The sequence below is a fragment of the Pipistrellus hanaki genome (genome assembly GCF_964339955.1).
Source record: "Pipistrellus hanaki genome assembly, chromosome: 7".
Taxonomy (NCBI): domain Eukaryota; kingdom Metazoa; phylum Chordata; class Mammalia; order Chiroptera; family Vespertilionidae; genus Pipistrellus; species Pipistrellus hanaki.
The window spans coordinates 80,404,452-80,426,366 of NC_140509.1; the positions used below are offsets into that span (position 1 = coordinate 80,404,452).

Below are 21,915 nucleotides of genomic sequence, written 5' to 3' on the forward strand. Positions count from 1 at the left end.
GATAATGCTCCGGAGAACGGCAGGTTACATTTCTATATTTATACATTGCAATCAAAGGAAAGGGACGTAGGTGAGTTACGTGAAATTCATTGGTGATAGATTAGGGAGGTGGGACAAAGCGAAGTGTGTGTGGGGGAAACCTCTGGGATAGGGTAAAAGGTTAAATGATGGACATGAGCTTCTTTCACAGAGATGGATACAGGATACTCTAATGTAGGGGTGTCGAACTCAATCAGAGAAGGGGCCAAAATCTAAAATCCAGCCAAAATTGTGGGCCGAATGGTTTACTGAACAGTCATAAACTGACAATGTCATAAACTGACAGCGGAGTGCAGTGATGACAGCGCGGTGTGGGCCACATGGCGGGCTGGATTTGGCCCGCGGGCCTTGTGTTTGACACGTGTGCTCTAATGTAATTAACAGTTGACAATTAACTTGACAACAATAACAATGAGGAATGTCTGGAGGCCATTTGTTGTGCCCTGAGGGGCCCCGGGTAAAAAGGAAGTTAGAGATATGTTATCTCAGACGCTGGAAGGCAGATGAGTTCAGTAAAAGATCAAAGTTGATCTTTGTCTGGTGAAATATCTGGGACATGACTACCTACTATAACTTGTTAGATATTTAATTTTCAAACCATCTTTTGTGGTTATCTTAGGTCTCTGGGTTTGCAAGACTGCCACGCAGGCCTTCCCTGAGCTTGTCAGGTTAGCATGTGGCTCTTTTCTTTCACACTATGTAGGGGGGTAACAAAAAGAAATGAAACACCGTCCCTGTCCTCAGGGAGCTTTTCGTGTGCTGGTGGAGACAGCACAAGTCTCAATGGGCTTTAATGTGTTCGTGACTATGAAATTTAATGTGCGAATGGCCACAGATCTGTGGGAGGTCAGAGGACAGGAACTCCAGGTGTGATCACTGTCACGTCGTGGGCAGTGGTCGGCCTGCATGGCCTTCACCCCACCTCCAGATGCACACTGGATACGGAGGGGAGAAGGCCTGAGGCCCGTCAGCCTGCTCTTCATCTGGGCTGAAGGACCCACCTCAGTGAGTGGGGCAATGGGGTTCCCCCGGCCTGTGTCTTAGGGACTGAAGCTGTGGTCCTAGGAGACTGGCTCTTTCTAAGCAAGAGCACCCCCAGGGCCTTCAGAAGGGAGTGCTCACAATATGCAGTTGTTCTGCCCTCAGGGCCCCTTGGAACAGCTAGAGGCTGCCAAGGATTTATGGTCATTGAGGGGAGGGGGGACGGGACACCGACACTTGGGCAATCATAAATCTTCAGCCCTGCCTGCCTTTCTAACAAGGAGTTCACTAGCCAGGTCAGAGAGCCATTGGAACTCAAAACAAATCATTCTGTCAGTCACTCCACAGATGTCCACCAGGGTGAGGCACTGTGTGCTCTCCATTTATGCCCTGACTCAGCAAAGTGGGAGGAGCAAGGCATCAGGTTCTTGAACCTAATTTCTGTTCCCAGGCCTCTCTTCGTTTAATTGTTTTGAGCATGCCATTTTCAATCCAACGTGTTTTCTGCTCAGGAGAAAACTCAATAGAACTTTGGGGAAAGATTTGACCATACAGCACCTCTTTCTGAGAATAAAAACATAGAACTGTGTAAGGCAGTGATTTGTGTGTGCCACAAGTGTTTTTAAAACATTCAAAATACCTATTAAGGCAGAGCACTTACCTCTTTTCCCTTAGATTGTCGAAGAAAAAAAGAAAAAGAAAAAAGACAATAGCCAACACAACAATAGTCATCCAGTGTGAACGAATCCAATTTATACCCAATTTTTGGTCAGATTGGCAAAAAATAGAAATATTGTTTGTTGTGCCACAGAATTTTAGTAGTGTATGAATGCCATGAGATGGAAAAGGTTGGAAAATCACTTGTGTAAGGAATTTTCCCCCCTTGTTATTGGCCATCAGTTTTTTTTTCCTTTGAAAAATATATGCGTAGTGCAGTTGGATCATTTGTTGAAATTAAAGATAAGGCCTGGCATCCCCATTCCCTTCCATCTGTTGTCACTTGCCATCTAAGACAACGTCTGTTCTAGGAGCAGAAGTCACAGATGTCGGTGAGATACCAGCGCGCTGCTTTCCACTGGAAGCTTACCTTGGTGGCTGAGTCAGAATAGCTCAACCGGAGCCTTGGGAGTTATTGGAGTTGGGTTATACGCTGCTTGTCTGAATCTAAGCTACCAAGCTGTTATTTTAAAGGTGAAACTTGTCACAATCAGGGTGACATTTGTGGAAGACAGATGAGGGTTTCTGGGGCTGAGGAAGGAAGGCAGGGATGCTCTTTCCTGCCCTCCCTGCCCTTCACACAAGCCTAGCCTCACCCCAACCCCGACGAAGGCTTGAACGTCTGCTACTTGCATCACCCATGTGGTTTCCAGACATGTGACCTTGGGCAATGGCTCAAATCTCAGTCCTCCAAGGCCCGCAGAGGGCTACAAGGATTATCAGCCGTGCATGCCTTCCTTAGGCCTTGGAGAGGTTCCGGATGGGAGTGTTTTTGAGGGAGAGGAGAAAGCGAGGAGGGGAGCCCAGTGTAAGAGGCACTGTCACGTCCCTCGGGGAGGAGCCCTGACTTTCTAGTTCCTGCTGTTTGCCTAGGCGAGTGGTTGGCAAACTCCTTAGTCAAGAGAGCCAAGTATCAACAGTACAACGATTGAAATTTCTTCTGAGAGCCAAATTTTTAAAACTTAAACTTCTTCGAACGCCACTTCTTCAAAACAGACTTGCCCAGGCCGTAGTATTTTGTGGAAGAGCCATACTCAAGGGGCCAAAGAGCCGCATGTGGCTTCAGAGCGCAGTTTGCCGACCATGGAGTTAGATAGTTGCCCCTGTTTTACATGATGGGGCAAGGGTTGGAGGGTGAGCTCTCTTACCCAGCTCACACTGGTAGTGAGGGGCTGAGATGGAAGTTAAACCTGCGCCAGGCTCTCTCTGAACTCCGTGCACTGAGCCACTCACCCCCAAGGTCTCATCTGTGCTGAGAGGCAGGCCAGCGGGGCCTGGGAGGATTTGTTCCCTGGGTTCCTGTTCTGTGCCCTGTTGACCCAGCCCCTCCCCAGCCCCAGGTCCTTTTATTTCAGAAAAGAGTGGCCTCATGACCCTCTGAGACCATTATGTATGGTGGGACACATAACCCTATTCCATTATTCTGCCCAACTATGAGTCCTTTTCTAAAATCCTTGTCTGGAGAGGACGATGATCTCTCCAGAAATATTCATTTGTTCAATAAGTCGCTGTATGTTGGTTTTAAGAAGAGCAGAGATGGGGGGAGGAAGAGGAGCGCCCTGCATGGAGGGTGGGGAAGGGAAATGGGGTTCAGACTTGGGAAAGCACCTCCTCAGCTTGGCTCCATTTCACCCCACTGCTCCCCCTCCCCCCCAGCTCCTCCCTCCTGCAGTCAGCATCCAGTGCTCCCCTAACTCCTCGGACTGAGCACCTTCTCGCCAAGTGCCCCTCACCGCGGAGTCCACAGTGCCAGTGCTCACACCCAGCATTGCGCCCACTGCTGCCCTGCTCACTGGGTGGTATTGCTTCCTTGGCTTCCTGCGGGCATCGGTGCTGCTGGGAGGCCGGAGGGCATCCGACCCCTGTCCTTCCTTCGGAAAGCTTCCCCGTCCCCTTTCACCCCATGTTCTGATGCCCCTCGGGCGATGCGGCCAAGCTGGGCTCCTTGTTCACTGAAGAAATGTCTTGCAGCTCCCAGGGCTGATTGAAACACTTAATAATGTAATATTTAAACATGTACCACTTCAAACCACGTATAAACTCCTTCTGCTTATGGTTCTTCCAGTTATAAAAGCAAATCAAAATTGCAAATCAAACGTAAATAGCCGGCCAAGCACACTCAGCGGATGGCGGTGCCACGTGTGTGGGCTGGGAATGAGGGGCAGACCGCCCCGCTCCGCGTGCTGGGAGCCACACCGCTGGCTCCGCTCGGTGTAAACAAGTCATTTAAGTATTCAGTCTGCCCTTTGGCCCTGTTCTCAGTCGCCCATGACAACGTAGTTCCGCTCGATGCCAATGAGTACACACAGAGCCAATGTGGCTAGTGGCCGGCCAGACGATTCTTATAAGAATAAATGGGCCTCCTTACGGAACGTGGTGTGGATTGTAATTGGAGTCAGACCATGATGTGTAAATATTTTCACAGGCACTCACAGCCCCAGGCTGCAGGCTGCCCCTGCTCTCCGGCCTTCTGTGTGGGTGTCCCCTGCAGGCCCAGGCAAGGGGTGCTCGGAGCTGGTGGCTGTCATACCAGGCTGTCTCCGCCCCCCGCCCGCTGCCTGGTCTCCCTCGTGTCCGCAGCGCTGCCACCCCTGGGCACTTCACACCCCATTCGGAGGTGGAGACTGTGCTGTGAGCCGCTGCCACCTTCGGCAAGCTGTTAAGCTGGTTGTCATGGAGCTTGAAAACCATAATCCATTTTCAAACTGCTTTAGCCTGAGCAGTCCTGCCCCCTTCCCCGTGGAGAGAGGTGAGCGTGTGCATTTTTTAAAAGCTGACGCCCCACTTGACAGGCTTCATGGTGTAAAACTTCTGGCTAGTGAGAAGTGTGTGTGCATGTGGTGTACGTTGAGTGTATGTGTGGTGTGTGCACGTGAATGTGTGTGAGTGTATGTGTGTGTGTGGTGTGCACATGTGTATATGTGTGCGGTGTGTACATGTGAATGTGTGTGATTTGCGCGTGGTATACATGTTAATACACGTGCATGTGAACACGTGCATGTAAACATGTGTATATATGAGACTAAGTGTGTGTACATGTGAATTTGTGTGATGTGTGTGGTGTATACATGTGAATGTGTGTGATGTGTGCATGTAAATGTGTGTGACGTGTGCATGTGAATGTGTGTGGCATGTGCACATGAATGCATGCATGTGAGTGCATGTGCATGTGAGTGTGTGTGTGGCGTGTGGCGTGTGCTGTGACCCAGGCTGGCTGCTTCGGGGACCTGCCTCAGGAGCATTGCTGCAGCCTGGAGCCTGAGCCAGTGGGAGCTCCTGGCTGTGGCAGGCCTGGTGGCAGGCTGTGCCGCTGTCACTCAGCATGGCAGCGTGCCCTGGGTGTGCCAGGAGGGGGCTGGCCCCCGGCAGGCCTGGGCGAAAGGAGGAGGGGAGGGGGCTGCCGAGAGGCACTTTGCTCATCGATCACGGCGCTGGAAATGGCTTAACACGAAACTGCTTATTGGTTTGTGAAATGTCCCCAAGGCCCCAGCGTGGTCTTCTTACAGCATCTTCCTCCAAAACCTCTCAGCTCCAAACCTGATCTCCTCTGCTTTGTCCTTCTCCCTCGTCCACCATCCAAGTCCTCTTTAGATTTCACCTGGTTTGCCCTCCCTGTGTATCAGTGTTTGTTTGAAATCTTCTCACCACAGCTCACTGCAGTTCAAGCCCTGCGGTTTACCTGTGTTTGGGATGTTTGTTCTCGCCTTCAAGCACTGAGTTTTACCATGTCTGAAATGTTTGTTCTCGACTTCCTTCAAGCACTGAGTGTTACCAGTGTTTGGGATGTTTGTTCTCGCCTCCAAGCCCTGAGGAGCGAAGTGCCTCTCGGCAGCCTGCTCCGGCCTCCCTTCGCCCGGCCCCGCAGCTCGCCGGCTGCCCTCCCCGCGCTTCCCTCCCTTGCTCTGGAGCCCTCAGTGGCTCTGGTCTTACGGGATGAGGGCAAACTGTCAGGCTGAAGGATTTTGTTTGTCTCTCACAATATTTTGTAATGGCGTGTTCGTTCTGCTGTCTTTTCTTGGGATTCATTTTCAACAGTTTGCCACACTCCCCACGGCTCCTTACGAGCCCTATCTGCCTCAGCTCTCAGCTCTGTTTCCTGGGTGGCCTCTTTTAATATCTGCTAGCTGATTCAAGAACAGGGGCCTCTCTGCACTCTGTAGTTAGAACACACCTGTATTCTTGCCTCCTCTGTACCATTTTGCCTCTCGTGGGTGCTCCCCCTCCCCCTCTAAACCTGTCCAAATCCTGCTGCCCCACAAGCCGGCTGACATGCTCTCTCCTCTGGGACACCTCCCAGCCCGGCCGGGCCCAGTGGAAGTGTCCCTCTCCTTCATTGCCAGGGCACTGGGGCGGTCTCTCTCTTTTGGTGCCATTGTACATTGTTTTGTCCTGAGCTTAGATGGCATGCCCCTCTAAGGCAGACCCTCACAGCGTCGGACACATGGTGCCTCGTACACAGTGGCTTCCTGGTAGGAATGATGCACCAAATAATCAGTGCTGTGTTCTGTGGGTCCCCACAGGAGGGCCTGTGACTGATGATTTACCACAGCGGCTCTGAAGAGATCGTTTGATCTGTTTTTAATGTGGGGAAATCCCCACACCCAAACGAACTCGGGTACGCCCGAGTGGCCATGAGGATGGCATGTCACTCGTTTAGAGGTTACCTGATTTGTCACTATGGTTACACTCAGTGATACCGCTTTATACAGAAGGCAGAGGCACAGAAAACTTCAGTAGAATGTAGACTGTTTCCACACTCCTCATTAAAAATATCAAATGCCAATAGACACAGGGTTCTATACCTGATACTAGATCAGCTTTTGCTTCCCAGGCCTCACCCACATGTGCCTCTGTGGCCTGTGCCTCCATGTCCTTCTCATCCGGGCCTTGGTTTGGCATCATGGACGGTGGGAACACCCCTGGGTTCAGGCTCCTTTTACCGTCTCGTGGATGAGGGTGGGTAGCTGCATAGGTTGGTAGCCAATGCCAATGCCGATGCCTCATTGTTATTGTAACGACTCAGGGACTAGTTTGCGTCAGCTTTCCCACTGGGATAGCCATGCCCAGGGTTTCCCAGCCACCTGCCTTGGGTAATGGCGGTGGCCTTGTGATGCATTTTCTTTACTCCTGTTGAGGATCTCTGAACAGGGAGGGAGCTTTGCTTCCCACCTCTAGTCCAGGGTGGGTGGGCTCCAGTGCAGTGCTGTCCAGAGGAATGAGAGCCTCTATGGGGACCGTCCAGGGCAGTAGTCACTCACCACTGGTGGTAATTGAGCACTGAAATGTGGCTCATGTGACTGAGAACTGAATTCTCTGTTGATTTCATTTCAGTGCATTTAAATTTAAACACCACAGAGAAGCATGGATCAGACCATCAAACCCCAGAGGGAAATTAGGGGAGGGTGGGGGTAAGGGGGAGAGATCAATCAAAGGACTTATATGCGTGCATATAAGCCTAACCAATGGACACAGACACCAGGGGGGTGAGGGCATGAGTGGGGGGTGAGTGGGGGCGGGGCAATGGAAGGATAAGGACACATATGTAATACCTTACTCAACAGAGAAGGAAAAACACCCAAAACACGGCCTGGATCTCGAGGACTGGGGAAAATGGGTCATGTGGGGCCTGAGGCAAAGCTGGGTGGAGGACACCTAATTGCCCGGGCCTCCTACCTGTGCGGCCTTGATCTTGGGACACAAGTAAAAGCCCTTTTGACCAAATTAGGCGAGTCATCAAAGCTGAAAAACAGCTGCAGGAAAACCCTTCTGGGCTGTTCTGGGCAAGCTTTATTTACTTCTCATTTTCTTTAAGAAGCGCAGACACAGAGGCCCCTGTACCTGTGACTCCTGGAGCAGGTCCTACACGGTCTTTCTCTGCTTGATTTCATGAACCGTCACATAAATATAACCTGCTGCTCCAACCAAATATAAGTGCTGCACCCAATGACGGGTTTGGGGAGGGGGGGGGCATAGGCTGAGAGGCTGGGGCAGGGAGGCCCCGGGGCTGATCTGTGCTCACTGTGCCTTCCCAGCAGCACTCTGAGTCCGGGGGCTGCCAGTGGTGGTGTCATCGAGGGGGTGACAGGTGTCCCCCACGGGTTTCTTAGTCTCTTCTCGCCCATCCGTGTGGGTGGGGGGTTGGAGTGCAGGTATTCTCCTAATGGGAAGGTGCAATGCCAAATGACAGCGTTTCTCAGATGTCCTTTGACGTCAGCATTCTCAGAGGGATGGGGGAAGAGCAGGTAACAGAGGAAATGAGAGGCAGCAGAGAGCTATTTGGATTGGAAGTACGGGTTCCAAATCAGTGAGGCCTTTCACACATCCCAGCGGGACTTCCTTGCCCTCCTCTCCGGATTGGATGTCTTGAGTTTTGGGGAATGTTAAACTCCGGTCCTTCTGGCTGAAATGATAGCCGGGATTTACTTGTGAAGGTTTTAGAGGGGGTTTGACTCCAGAGCCCCCTTTCCCTGTTTCTCTGACCCCACCCCTTGTGGGGTCAGCCCCACTCCTTCCCGGTTCCATGAGGATGCTGGGTTCCAATGTTCAGGCGCAGAGCTTCCCCGGCCCTCCGTCAGATGGGAGGGAGAGTGAAGGGATGCGTCCGTTGGAAGAGCTTCTACTCCCAGACTCCCCCGTCCTCTCTTGAGTCATAACTGGGGCTGGGCTCAGGCGAGGCTCATCCAAGTGCCCCGCCTCAGAAACCTGTGATAAAATCAGGTTTGCCTCAGGCCCACAATCATAAAAGTTATTCAACACCCCCCCCTCCCCCCCCCCCCGCCCCCCCGAGAAAGAATCAAAGATCCGGTCGGTAGTCACTGAGAGAAGGGTAGTCGTTGGCTAGGAAACCACAACTCTCACTACTCTTTCTATAATTTACCAATCCTTATTGTGTACTTATCATTGCAGTCTTTGGCCCGAGAGCAGAAAGTCATTTTTGAAAATTAACCTTTCACTGCTTTGTGACCCTTAACCTTCCTTTGTTCCCCCTCCTCCATCCCCCTCCTCCCTCCCTCCTCTTTTTTTCTCCCTACTTTTTCTTTTTTTCCCTTCCCCCATTTTTCTCTCTCCCATTTCCCTGTCCTTCCCCTCCTTTCCCTCCTCTTCCTCTTAGACTCTTCTTCCCCCTTTATTTCAACTGGTGAACTAGTCATTTATTTAACTCAACTAAGTTGGTTTAGTTTCTCACTAAATAGAATGCCTTCTCATTTGTCCTCCAGGAAGAAGAAATGCCAGATGTAGAGATTGACATCGATGATCTTCTCGATGCAGACAGTGAAGAAGAGAGAGCTTTAAAGTTACGGGTAAGCAGCTTTCAAACTCCAGAACCTTCCGGTCGTCGCTGCTTGGGTCCCTGAGCTTGCAGAGGGGAAAGCGGTGGGATGCTAGGTAATCACCCTCATGAAGCTCATCACTGATTCTCTGACGGTAAAGCAGTTCTTGACAACAGTCAGTTCTTGAAGCACCTATGATGTGAGTTTTGCCAGCCTCCTCTTCTGAGGAGGGAGAGCTGGCTCTGCCTCCTGAGACCCATTCGCCAGAGAAGGAAGAGATGATGCTCCACAATTGTATGAAAGGGGCTGAGCTAGACCTGGGTGCCTAAACCCAGGACTCCGGTCTTGCAGTTGTGGATTATGTCATTTATGACATTCATTTCTGCATAAGATTATGTACAACATAATTCCGTTTAATAAAGTTTCTTTTATTAGACTATGCTCACCGGATAGCATCCTGGTACATGCTGAGATGTCTCATGTTTCCTTGGTCCACAGTAATACAATATTTATTTCCCTCCCCAGAGGAGGTCAAATCCATCACTTAAATACCTGTATTTGGGAGTTTCTAAAACCAGTCAACTTTTGACCTGCCAATGTTTTTAATGTACACAGATAATTACTGTTAATGGCAGTTAGTTATTACCAGTGGCAAAGGACCGCTAAAGGCAACTATAGGGCACATTTTAATATAATAATGTGTTAATCATTACTAACATCCCTTGAGTGGTGAACAGCCTCTGTTTAATGATTATTTCTTTTTGGTAAAGTTAAGCGGGAGATGCAAGTTAAAAAAAAAGTGAAGCAGGCATCAGTTTTATACAGCATGGAATGGCATCAGGTTCTCTTAACACTGAGAACTTGAACTTTGGCTCCCAGGTGAGGGCACTGAAGCCTGCAGAGCCCTGACAAGCTGGTTTGTGGCTGACTCACAGCCAGGCCCCCTGACTCTCCAGTGCGATTATCCAGTGAGACTCACCGCCTTTCATAGGCTGCCTCAATTTAAGTTTACCCTGTTTATTGTTATCCAAGTTGGCAGCTCAGACGAAACATGTGTGTGTATGCCTGTGTGTGCATGTGTTCTGGAAAATGTAAGGCATTCCTGTATATGAAGGATACAACTCTTTAATATTTAAAAAATATATGTTTATATTGATTTTTAGAGAGAGGAAGGGAGATATAGAACCATCGATGAGAGAGAAACATTATCGATTGGCTGCCTCCTGCAAGCCCCCTACTGGGGATCGAGCCTGCAATCCTGGCTTGTGCTCTGACCAAGAATCAAACGCGTGACCTTTTGGTTCCTGGGTCAAAGCTCAACTGAACCACACCGGCCCCGCACAGCTCTTTATATCTCTAGGTGGTCAGTGGGCATTGAAATAAAGTGTGATTCTAGATAGTCAACATGAAATGTTGATTCTCCATGTTTAGAATAATACTATAAAGAAGAAATGATTTTTAATTTCACCTTTAAAATACTGATTTTTAAAATAATAAAACTTACCTTCTGTATATTTCATTCTAGGAAGCTCTCGTAGACTGCTACAAACCAACAGAGGTAAACAAATCATATTTCCTAAATGCTATGTTTAAATTGGTTTTTATTAAATCAATTTGTCTATTTTTAAAGCCAACCACAATAAGTGGGTTTGATTATAAGTATATACTAAGTAGCAATTATTCCCCATAATTACTTGTAAGCCTGAATATGCCTAGTTAAAGAAGACTTAAAATGAATTGATTTTCATGTGTTGCTTGCTTTCATATAAAAGCCAAACTTCAAGTGTAATTGTGAGAGCTTTGGAATCATTTTAGTAGGGGTTTTAGGTTGTAACTGGAGAATACATTCTATTGGTGTCTAGGTGTGTATTCTTAAAAAGCTTACAGCTAATCCTGTCGTTAAAAATTGAACAGCTGCCTTTCTTGGAAGGAGCAATTTTATGACTTGTTTGGATACTAACCAAGTGTATAATACAACTGTACTTATGGGTATTAGTTTGGTTAGACCAAATCATTTAATGTATACACAAAAGACCAAAAGAACAATGTAGGAATTGGGGGTTTGATCACTTAAGAAAATATTGGTAAAAGAAGTACTTTCACTGTATCTCTGTGCTAAATCAGAGAAATAGGAAGATTTATCAGATGCTTTGAGTCCATTTGATGGTAGGATTTCTGCTTTTTGAAGTGACGTAATTACAAAGTGAGGGGAAAGCATGCTTTTTATAAGAATGTGTAAGATTTAAATGACTGGGGTGTTTTATGATCATTTGGCTAGGGTGTTTTATGATTATTCTTATAATTTCCAGTTCTTCTTAATATTGATTTTATCTTGCAGTCACAGAGATTTTTAACTTTAGTTATTAAAAATATTTTAAAATATATATATATTTTATTGATTTTTTTACAGAGAGGAAGGGAGAGGGAGAGAGAGTTAGAAATATCGATGAGAGAAATACTGATCAGTTGCCTCCTGCACACCCCCCTGGGGATGTGCCTGCAACCAAGGTACATGCTCTTGACTGGAATCTCACCTGGGACCCTTGAGTCCACTGAGCCAAAACTCTATCCACTGAGCCAAACCGGGCTAAAAATATTTTTTAATCAATATAATACAAAGTCATAATTTCAAAAGTCAGATATAAGATCAGGCTTCTAAAGAAAAAAAATAGCAGTTTGTTATTAAATCAATTGTCACCGCCCCAGATTTGAACATCCATTTCTTTTTTTTCTGAAGAGGCATTAAAATAGAGCTGATTGAAATGTAGAAAATGGTTGTCTTTATGTAATGCAAGAAGAAAAGGAGTATTTTTGTTTGGTTATTACTTGGGTTTGGAGGATCCATAGTTAACAGCGTAGTGGACGTTGTAGCAATCAGAGGTGGGGGTACTAGGAGGAGCTTGCTTTTCTATTTCTCACTCTAACTTTGCATGATTTTCATATCTTAAGATCACATAGGAGCACCCCCATTGTATTGGGGTGTGGACAGAAAATACATTTAATATGGGCTTGAGGGCACCTGTCTTAGCATCTGTTAAGGTGGTTGCCAGTCCAATCAACGGGTTTTTAAATATCTCGTCTTTTAGCTGAAGGTGGCTGTGCAGTTGTTGGATAAACAACAGATTTGTCTTTTTTTTGCATCAAATTTGTCTTCTGTTTCATTTCCACAAAACGAAGGTTGTGGTATTTCCTATCGCTTGGGCAATCAAAACTTGTAAGTGAATATTGTCAGGGGTTTTTGCAGATGACTAAGTCTAAGAGTAAGTGGTAGAAGCATCTCTGGGCCTCAGTAACCTGCCGAGTCATGGAAATGTCACGGCCACATGAGGTGCAGGAAAGGAGTATCTGGCTGTGGTTGTAAATAGAAGTAGACCAGTGCCTTTGGGGAGCAGGCCTGCTTTGGGGAGCAGGCCCCCCAGTGCACTCTGGGGAGAATTTTAATCCACTCATCTGCTGATGGACACTTAGCTATGGTGAATTGTGCTGCTATGAACATAGGGGTGCATATATCCTTTCTGATTGATTAAATATGTTCTCCCATACGGTGAGCTTTCTTGTTGTTTTGTTGATGGTTTCTTTTTCTGTGCAAAAGCTTTTTATTTTGATGTAGTCCATTTGTTTATTTTCTCTTTAGCTTCCATTGCCCTAGGAACGGTATCAGTGAAGAAATTGCTTTGGCATATGTCTGAGATTTCTCTGCCTGTGGATTCCTCTAGTATTTTTATGGTTTCCCATGTTAGGTTTAAGTCCTATATCCATTTGGAGTTAATTTTTGTGTATGGTGTAAGTTGGTGGTCTAGTTTCTTTCTTCTTTTTATGTATCTGTCCAATTTTCCCAACACCATTTGTTGAAGAGACTGTCTTGATCCATTTTATGTTCAACCCTTTCTGTGTAGGCAGCAGGAAGGCAGAATCCCCAGCTTTTGCCTTGGTCTCACTTTTCTGACTCGCCTTGGTGGTGGCCATTGTCAACTCATACTGATCACATCATTCTTACCATCATTCTTAAAGGTAGCATTTTAACCTGTTTTTGAAATATTCTTGAGTTTATGGAATATGCTCAGTCCCTGTTCACTGAGCCAATTGCAGGGGAGAGAAACTATAAACTGGATATTTACAACACAGAGAGGTTATGTGGGTGATCAGAGGAGATGCGGCATGGCATTTTGCCATAGTTTCTTCATTCATCTGCTCAACAAATGTTTTTCCAACATCTATGTGTCTATAGCTAATCTAGGGACTCAGATAAAGCAGTGAATCTGTATGTTCATTTTAAAAACAATCTCTTATAAGGCCACAGTGCACTGTGGGGAGAATTTAAATGCTGAAAGAATATTAAAGAAGGAATAACAGGACAGAAATTCCAGGGTGTCAGCTTATCCCATGGTTCTCTAAGTTAGGAACCAAATTGCTTACTGGAATATGATTTAATGGGAATCTGTACTTGCTAGAGAAACTGAGGAAGGGGGCATTCTCTCCACTTGGATGGGTGTGAGTGTCTATATTCAGGGGAACCTTTCCATGTGGCTTCTCATGGGGTTTCCTAAAAAAAAAAAAAAAAAAAAAAAAAAAAAAGACTGCAGTTTGGGGCTGAGTGAGGAATAGAGCTTGAATACTAGATTAAGTGGAAATACAACCTTTGAAAGCTGCCACCTTCAGAACAATGTTTCTGAATAGTGAGAGAACTGGGAGCTTCCAAAGAAAGACTGTGATCAGATGAAAAGGACATTCTAGTGGTTGTAGCCATCGGCCATAAAAGCCTTATGTTTTACTGTAATTAGGCAGGTAAGTAATAAAGGAGTGGTACTTATTAACCAGAAACATGAGTAACCTTACCTAATAGCAAAAAAAAAAAAAAAAAAAAAAATTGGTCCCAGTACGTCAGTTGGTCACACACTTACAATAGGGCTCTTTACACACCAGGCCTCCTGGGCCCAGGAAAAAGAGCCAGGCCATGCTGGAGCTGGCGTTTGGATCCACATTTGAGTTGACATCCTGTACTCTATCTACTTCTTACCTCCTTTCTCTGAATTCTTACTGGGTGAGCACACGCTCCACTCTGGAATATTTATTTATAAACCTGATTAAGATGATCTTCATTGAGGAAAATCAAGCCAGAAACAGTACTAGTAGGTGAGCTTGCCAAAGACACGGAGTCATGGAGCAAAGCTTTGCATTTACTTCCTAGTCTTCATCCCACATCCTCTGCCAAGTTAGGGAACCATCTACAACACCATTCTAGCTTCTGACACCAATGGCAAGTGCAAGACCATACTCATGTTTGCTATTTTGCTAGGACCCACCAAACTCACTGAAAGTTGTCACGCTCACAGTTATGGCTCATCACAGTCTAAGGCTACAGATGAAAGTCAGCCAAGGGAAGAGATGCTTGGGACAGAGTCCAGGGAAGTTCTAAATGCAGAGCCTCCAGCCGTCTTCTCCCACGGGAGTCACAGACAGTGTTGACTCTCAGCTACGATGTGTGGCAGTGTGGAGAGTATTGCCATCCAGGGAAGCTCATCTGAGCCAAATATTTTTTATTGGGACTTGGTCACATAGTCATGGTTGACTGCCCACAGTGACCTCAAGTTACCAGCCCCTCTGGACATTGAGCTGATACCATGTGACCCAAAGCCCCCACCCTATGTCACATTGTTAGACTGTCTTTCATGTCCCAAGGCCCCAGGTGAACAAAGACACTCACATCAGGCAGAACATTCCAAGGGCTTAGAGCTTGCCTCCTAGGAGCTGAGGGCAAAGGCCAGACATCTTTTTGGGCTTTAATACACACTCTTAGAAGCAGTTTGACCATGAGAATAGCGATAACAATGGTGATAACAATAATTGTGATGTAACATAAGGAAAGAAAAAAGAGATGCCTTGATAGAAAGAGCCACACATATTTTGCTTTTGGGTACTTTTCTTCCAGCAATTAATGATTGTTTTGTTGTTGCTTTTTTAAAGTGAGATGGAGGCCGAAATCAGTTTGGCTCAGTGGTAGAGCGTGGGTCTGCGGACTGAGGGGTCCCGGGTTCGATTCCAGTCAGGGGCATGTGCCTGGGTTGCGGGCACATCCCCAGTAGGGGGTGTGCAGGAGGCAGCTGGTCGATGTTTCTCTCTCATCGACGTTTCTAGCTCTCTATCTCTCTCCTTTCCTCTCTGTAAAAAAAATCAATAAAGATATATTTAAAAAATAAATAAATAAAGTGAGATGGAGGAGGAAGAGGGTACAGGTTTTAAAGGGCAGTGGACCTTTAAAATGGTTGGCATTTTTGAGTGAGTGATTGTGATTTTGTGGCCTTTACTTTTCTCATTAAACTCACAATGAATGATCGAGTTTCAAAAGCTGGTCAACTTTATCTTAAAAACAGCTCCACATCCTCTTCTTGTGTTTAGATTTATCTAGACAGAAGAAGGAATATGAGTTCAGAGCAATTTAACACATGCCATTTAGATTGCTTTTTTTTTTTTTTTTTTTATTTTTTTTTAAGCAAAGGGAGTTGCTATCAAAACCAAATTTCAAAGTTTGGAAATGGGTTTCTTTCATTTAGATGAGATTGAGGTTCTTGTAGGAAATACTAATGTCCCTTACTGGTAATGGGATCCTTGCTGAAGTTATTTTTGTGGTGATTATAAAATGGGAGATTATAATTTTGCTGAATTAACTCCATTGGTTATTTATGCATTGGTTGGATTATTTACGTGGATTTTATGTTGTCTGAATTCCAAGTGTGTGGAATTTGAGAAAATTATTAGTAAGTGAGGGAAGAACTAAATGCTGCTTAGGTTGAATATGGTAAGAACAAAGGAACTGTTGTTCTGTATACAAATAAGGGCTAGAATTTGGGTACAAAATAAATTTGCCTAAGAGCAGTGGTCTGAATCTCTAAAGTAGATTAAGGGGACTGCTCTTATCAGCAGAACAAATTAATCTTTAAAGGCATATAGTAAAGAAAATAAATGGACAAAATAGTGTCAGTGGTTTTTAAGTTAACGGAGATTGGGTGTGTGTGTGTGTGGGGGTGGGGTGGGGTGGGTGTCATCCAGGATGCCTAAGACCTTCAGGAATTTCTGTTGGCAGAAGTGATTATAACAACAGTAGGCACAAACGTTTACTCATAACAGATTCATGAGCCTCTTTTCAGATAATGAAAAATAGGGTCAGTTCTGGTGTGCCCTGCTAGCAAATGAACCTCTCCAATGATAAACAGCACTATCCACTCTCTCCTCTGAGAGGAAAGAAATTAAATATCTCAGTGGGTAGTGATGACGGTGCTGAAAGCCTGTGACTGCAGGGAGCAAATCCCAGTGTCACATGGGCCGGGGACACTGAAGCGGTGTTCTCAGTGCTGAATTGCTGCCTGTCCCTTTGGCTTCCTGTGTGACATGAATATTTAAGCCAATAAAAGTTTACAGTGTGATGTTTAAATGCTTCGCTGGTTCCTTGGGTGAGGATATATTACCATTTGGAACCATTTTCAGGGTTGCCATCATGTTTTAAAAGAGATACCTATTATCCTTCCATTGTCCTCACTTACCTAAACTTTGTTAAATCTAGAAATTCATCTTACAGAGTATGGTAACTAGAGCTAAAACTGTATTGTATATTTGAAAGTTGCTAAGAAAGTAGATCTTAAAAGATCTCATCACAGAAAAAATTAGGATAGCTCTGTAGTAGTGAATGTTAATTAAATTTGTGAGTATGTCATGATATTGCTGGTGGGAATGAGGTCCTTCCACTGAGTTGTAAGAAAAGCATTTTGAGGATCCACATATAAGAGGATGAGATGTAGTGGTAAGATTTATTGGAATAGAAATAAAAGACTGTTCCCAGGTTCTTGATGTCCCATCTCCGTCTGTCTCACTGCGGAAGAAGTCCAGCTTTGTCTTCATCAAGTCCAGAAGTAGAGTCAGAGTCTAGAAATTCTGTGCCATTGCTTTGGAGCCTGCCTGGCTGCCATCAAGGCTGAGCTTGGGGCCTGCGCAGCTGCTCGGCCCGCGTGGCTGCTATGGAGAGAGAATGCACTGTGAATGGTGGAAAGCCCTTGCCATTGTTGAACTTCGATATCTCAGGCTTTCCAGCTTACCAATCTCTTTCCCAGTCCTTCATGGTTTGTGCTGGGTCCACCCCCCTAACTAATCCTTTTTCTGGATCTGCCAGGGTTTTGTGTCCTTTATCCAATCCTACCCTTTCCCAAGGCTAGGCGCCTCCCTTTTATGGTCACCATCTAGGCTCCTGCTACACATGCACCCAGCAAAGAAATGATCCCCTTTTTATGTTATTTCTCCCTCAGTCTTCCTGGCTAGTGACCAGCAATGATCCTTCCACCTGTTTGGAGAATTGGGTGCTGAGGCAGAGGATGCAGCCATCCTGTGGACAGCCTATGAATGCTGCAGCTTCCTAGTGAAGCATCTTAGTGTTCAATTCAGTTCCCTAGTTCATTATGCTTAATGTCTGATTCCCTTTGCTCCCTTCCATTATTAACATTTTTTAATTGTTTCTTTTTATTTTTCAATTACAGTTGACACACAATATTACATTCGTTTCAGGTGTACACTCCAATGATTAGACATTATAAAATTTGTTAAGTGATCATCCCCCAAAATCTCATGCCCATCTCATACCATACCTAGTTATTAGAATATTATTGACTTGTATTCCCTATGTTGTACTTTAGACCCCCATCACTACACTGTAACTACTAATTTGGGTTTCTAAATCCCTTCACCCAATCCTCCAACCCCCTCCCATCTGGCAACTGTCAAAATGTTCTCTGTGACTACAAGTCTGTGTCTGTTCTGTTTGTTCATTATGTATTTTGGTTTTTAGATTCAATTGTTGACAGCTATCTATTTATTGTATTTTATTGTTTATATTTCTTCTTTTTCTTCTCCTCCTCCTCCTCCTCCTCCTCCTCCTCCTCCTCCTCCCCCTCCTCCTCCTCCTCCTTTTTCTCCTTCTCCTTCTCCTTCTTCTCCTTCTTCTGGAAGATCCTTTGATATTTCATGGAATATTGGTTTGGTGGTGATGAACTCCTTTAGCTTTTTCTTATATGTGAAGCTCTTTACCTGACCTTTAATTCTAAATGATAATTTTGCTGGGTACAATAATCTTGATTTTAGGTCCTTACTTTTCATTACTTTTAATATTTCTTGGCACTGCCTTCTGGCCTGCAAAGTTTCTGTTGAGAAACCAGCTGACTGTCATATGGGTGCTCCCTTGTAGGTAATTAACTGCTTTCTCTTGCTACTTTTAAGATTCTTTGTCTTTAACCTTTAGCATTTTAATTATGTATCTTGAGGTGGGCCTCTTTGCATTCATCTTACTTTTCTTTTTTCTTTTCTGATGGCATGTTTTGCTTCCTCACATTCCAAATCACTGACTTGATTCTCAGAATCCTCTACTGTTGTTTTCCTATAAATTATTCTTTATTTCAGTTAGCGTAGCCTTCATTTCTGACTGATCCTTTTAAAAAATATATTTTTATTGATTTCAGAGAGGAAAGAAGAGAGAGAGAGAGAGAGAGAGAGAGAGAGAGAGAGAGAGAGAGAGAGAGAGAGAGAGAGAGAGAGAGATCAATGGTGAAAGAGAATCATTGGTTGGCTGCTTCCTGCACGCCCCTTATGGGGGATTGAGCCCGCAACCTGGGCATGTGCCTTTGACCTGAATTGAACCTGGGACTCTATAGTCCGCAGGCTGATGCTCTATCCACTGACCCAGACTGGCTAGGGCTCTGACTGATCTTTTTTTATGTTGTTCCTTAAAGTTCCTTGAAGTTCTAAGTTCCTTGAGTATCCTTATAACCTTATAACCTTGGTAGTTTGCTTGCTTCCATTTCATTTAGTTCTTTTTTTCTGGGGATTTCTTCTCCTTCTCCTCCTCCCCCTCCTCCTCTTCTTCCTCCTCCTCCTTCTTTTTTCATTTGCCACATGTTTCTTTGTCCCTGCATTTTGACTATGTCTCTGTGTCTGTTTCTATGGATTAGATAGAGTTGCTAAGTCTGTTGGATTTGGTAGAGTGGCCTTGTGTAGTAGGTATTCTGTAGGGCCCAGGAGTTTAGCCTCTCCATTTACCTGAGCTGGGCAGTCCAGATGTGCCCCTGTGGGGGCTCTGTGTACTGTCCTATTGTAGTTCAGCCTTGATTGCTGTTGACGGCACTGGGAGGGATTGATCCTTAGGGCAGTTGGCTGAGAGGACCAACAGTGACTACATTGGAAGAGCTGCTGTACAGAAGCTGACCCAGTCTTGATGGGGTTTCTTCTTTAATTCCCTAATTGTAGGACTTCCGTTCAGCCAGATTTCAGATGGTTCTGAATGATGGTTGTTTTGTAGTTTAGTAGTTATTTTGATGTGCTTGTGAGAGGAAGCGAATATTGTGTTTACCTATGCCGCCATCTTGACCTTCCTTTATTTGTATTAACTAGTTACCTACATAAACAATAGTGTGTATGTGTGTGTGTGTGTGTGTAGAATCATTATGTTGTACTCCTGAGACTAATATAACATATGTCATTTATGTCTCAAATTAAAAAAAAAAATTCTTCTCTTCCTCTACCTGATCACAACTTACCTCACTCTCATGTCATCTATTCAATGCCATGCTTTTTGGAAGAAATGTCAGGTAGATGTGCAAGTTGGGGGCTGGGTGAAAAAAGGGATTGAGAAGTACAAATTGGTAGTTGCAAAATAATCATGGGGATATAAAGTATAACATAGGAAATACAGTCAATAATATAGTAATAACTATGTATGGTGCCAGGTGGGTAATGGAAATATCACAGGGATTGCTTTGTAAAGTATATAATTTCTAACCACTATACTGTACACCTGAAACTAATACTAAATTATATTGGAGTTGGGCAGGGGGAGAAGTGCAAGCTGACTTGATTTGCTGTCATCCAGCAGAGAGTCTCAGACCAGGAGCAGATAGTCCCTGTGACTGTGCATTTTTAAGAAAATGACTGGTGCATCCACTAGGATGACAAAGAGAAGACAGAACACAGGGAATCTGAATCTCAGCCTTCAGAAGCCTCACCTGCTCTTTCTCCTCATTCCACCCTGTACTCTGTGTAAGGGGTGAATACTTTTTTGGAAAAGCAGGTCCAGCATCCAGAGTTCTGCTATGCCCACTTTATTGGAGCTGGCATGATCTATATAATTAACGTGTTTGGTGACACCAAATGGTTTAAGCATTTCTTTCTAAATTTCTTTTTTTCATAAAATACTTCTAATCAAAGGGCTACCACATAATATCCATTTTACTTTATCTTTTTAAATGACTTGAAATGCTGCAAGAATGCCATAAAGGCAGATTATGCACAAAGCAGTGACTTGCAACTGGTGCTGTGGTTTCTGCTTTCCCTACTTTCCAATGGAGCCATCTTCGCGTAGGCATTGCAATATCCTCAATGAGAGAAACAGATGAATCACTCAGTGTCTAGGGAGGTTCCCAGACGCCTGGCTCTGGTGATAATTACCAAACCGGTGTCCATCTGCCACTTCCTGCACAGGATGGCGCTGGCGGGAGGAGGTCGAAGCGGAGAGCCACAGGGCCGGGGAGGATACCAAGGGCTGAGAGCTCAGAGTACAGTGTGGCCACTGTGATTTCATGCCCTCTGACAGCGCCACATGGCTGAAACTCCGGAGTGAGGGAGGACCTTCTGTGTTCACAGTGGCTGCCAGGTTCCCTCGGAAACCTGCTTTGGCTTCTTTGTTTCTTAGAAGTCTCTTGTAAATCGGGTGGCTGCATGTTATATAAAGTCAGGTTTCCAAGGTTACTGGAAATGTTTATTTTCTTCCTATTGCTTTTTTGGTCTCTCAGGTAGGGCTTTGTGTGTGTGCTTGTACGTGTACACACACACACACACACACACACACACACACACACATGCATCCTAGACTCTGCCCTTTCCTAAATGCTTCCCATCTTCCCTAACTTCCCTCAGGCTGGCTAGTGTTTCAGGGCTTAAAGGAAACTCTCTAGAACCTTCCCCCATAGTAGCTGCTGCCAGTTGATACCTGTATATAATTCCACACACCCCAGATGATACACAACGGCCCCTATCTTGCCAATTGAATAGCTTTGTTTGTCTTTGACTTTCTCAACCTTTATCAGCTCTTGACTTCATTGAGCACCTCTTCCTTCTAGAAACACTAGAAAACCCTCTAGCCAACACTTCCCTTGCCTTCTTAATAGCACTTAATAGCATACTTTAGCAAGCATGTCAAACTCGAGGCCAGGGCCGCATGCCTTGTTCAAATAAATGAGGTATGTGGACCACTGGCCGTGAGTTTGACATGCTTGCTAATGCGTTTCCCCATCTCTCTCTCTCTTTTTTTTTTTCCAGTCTCTTTTTCTGACTCTAACTTCTCTAACAGACCTCACTTGTTAGAGGCCTCTGGCCTTGGTCTCTAGTCTTCTTTTCCTCTCTACTTACGCTTTTCTCCAATGTTACTGCATCTAGTCCTGTGATTCAAAGCATTATCATCTGCTGTGTCCAGTAGAATTTTCTGAGATGATGGAAATAATTTGTATCTCAGTGTCCATTATAGTAGCCACTAGTCACATGTGGCTATTGAGTACTTGAAATGTGGCTAGTATAACTAAGGAACTAAATTTTAAATTTTATTTATTTTCATTAATCTGAATTTAAATAGACACACGTTAAGGACTACTGTATTGAATAGCCTCAGTCTAAATCATTGTGTTTATAAACTATGGGTGATAACCCATTAACTGGTTACGGCCTGTGTTTTTTCAAAATAAAATAGAATGAAAATATCAAGATGTATTACATATAGAAAGCATTGTCTTGTATAAAATGTTGGTTTTAGTCTTTTATCTCTGTCTACTAGGCTGCTATAACGATGTGTGGGTCACACATAGTATTTTAGTTTTTCAGTTTG

General features: G+C 44.9%; 1 protein-coding gene across 2 annotated transcripts in view; it reads left to right on the forward strand.

Moving 5' to 3' along the window:
• PPP1R14C (protein phosphatase 1 regulatory inhibitor subunit 14C) overlaps positions 1-21,915 on the forward strand; it is a 67,548-nt gene that overhangs the window by 38,403 nt on the left and 7,230 nt on the right. For both annotated transcript variants that reach the window (XM_084890173.1, XM_084890172.1), the window contains exons 2-3: positions 8,955-9,038; positions 10,534-10,566. In XM_084890173.1, coding sequence (XP_084746299.1) covers positions 8,955-9,038; positions 10,534-10,566 — 117 coding nt within the window. The remainder of the gene's footprint in view (positions 1-8,954; positions 9,039-10,533; positions 10,567-21,915) is intronic.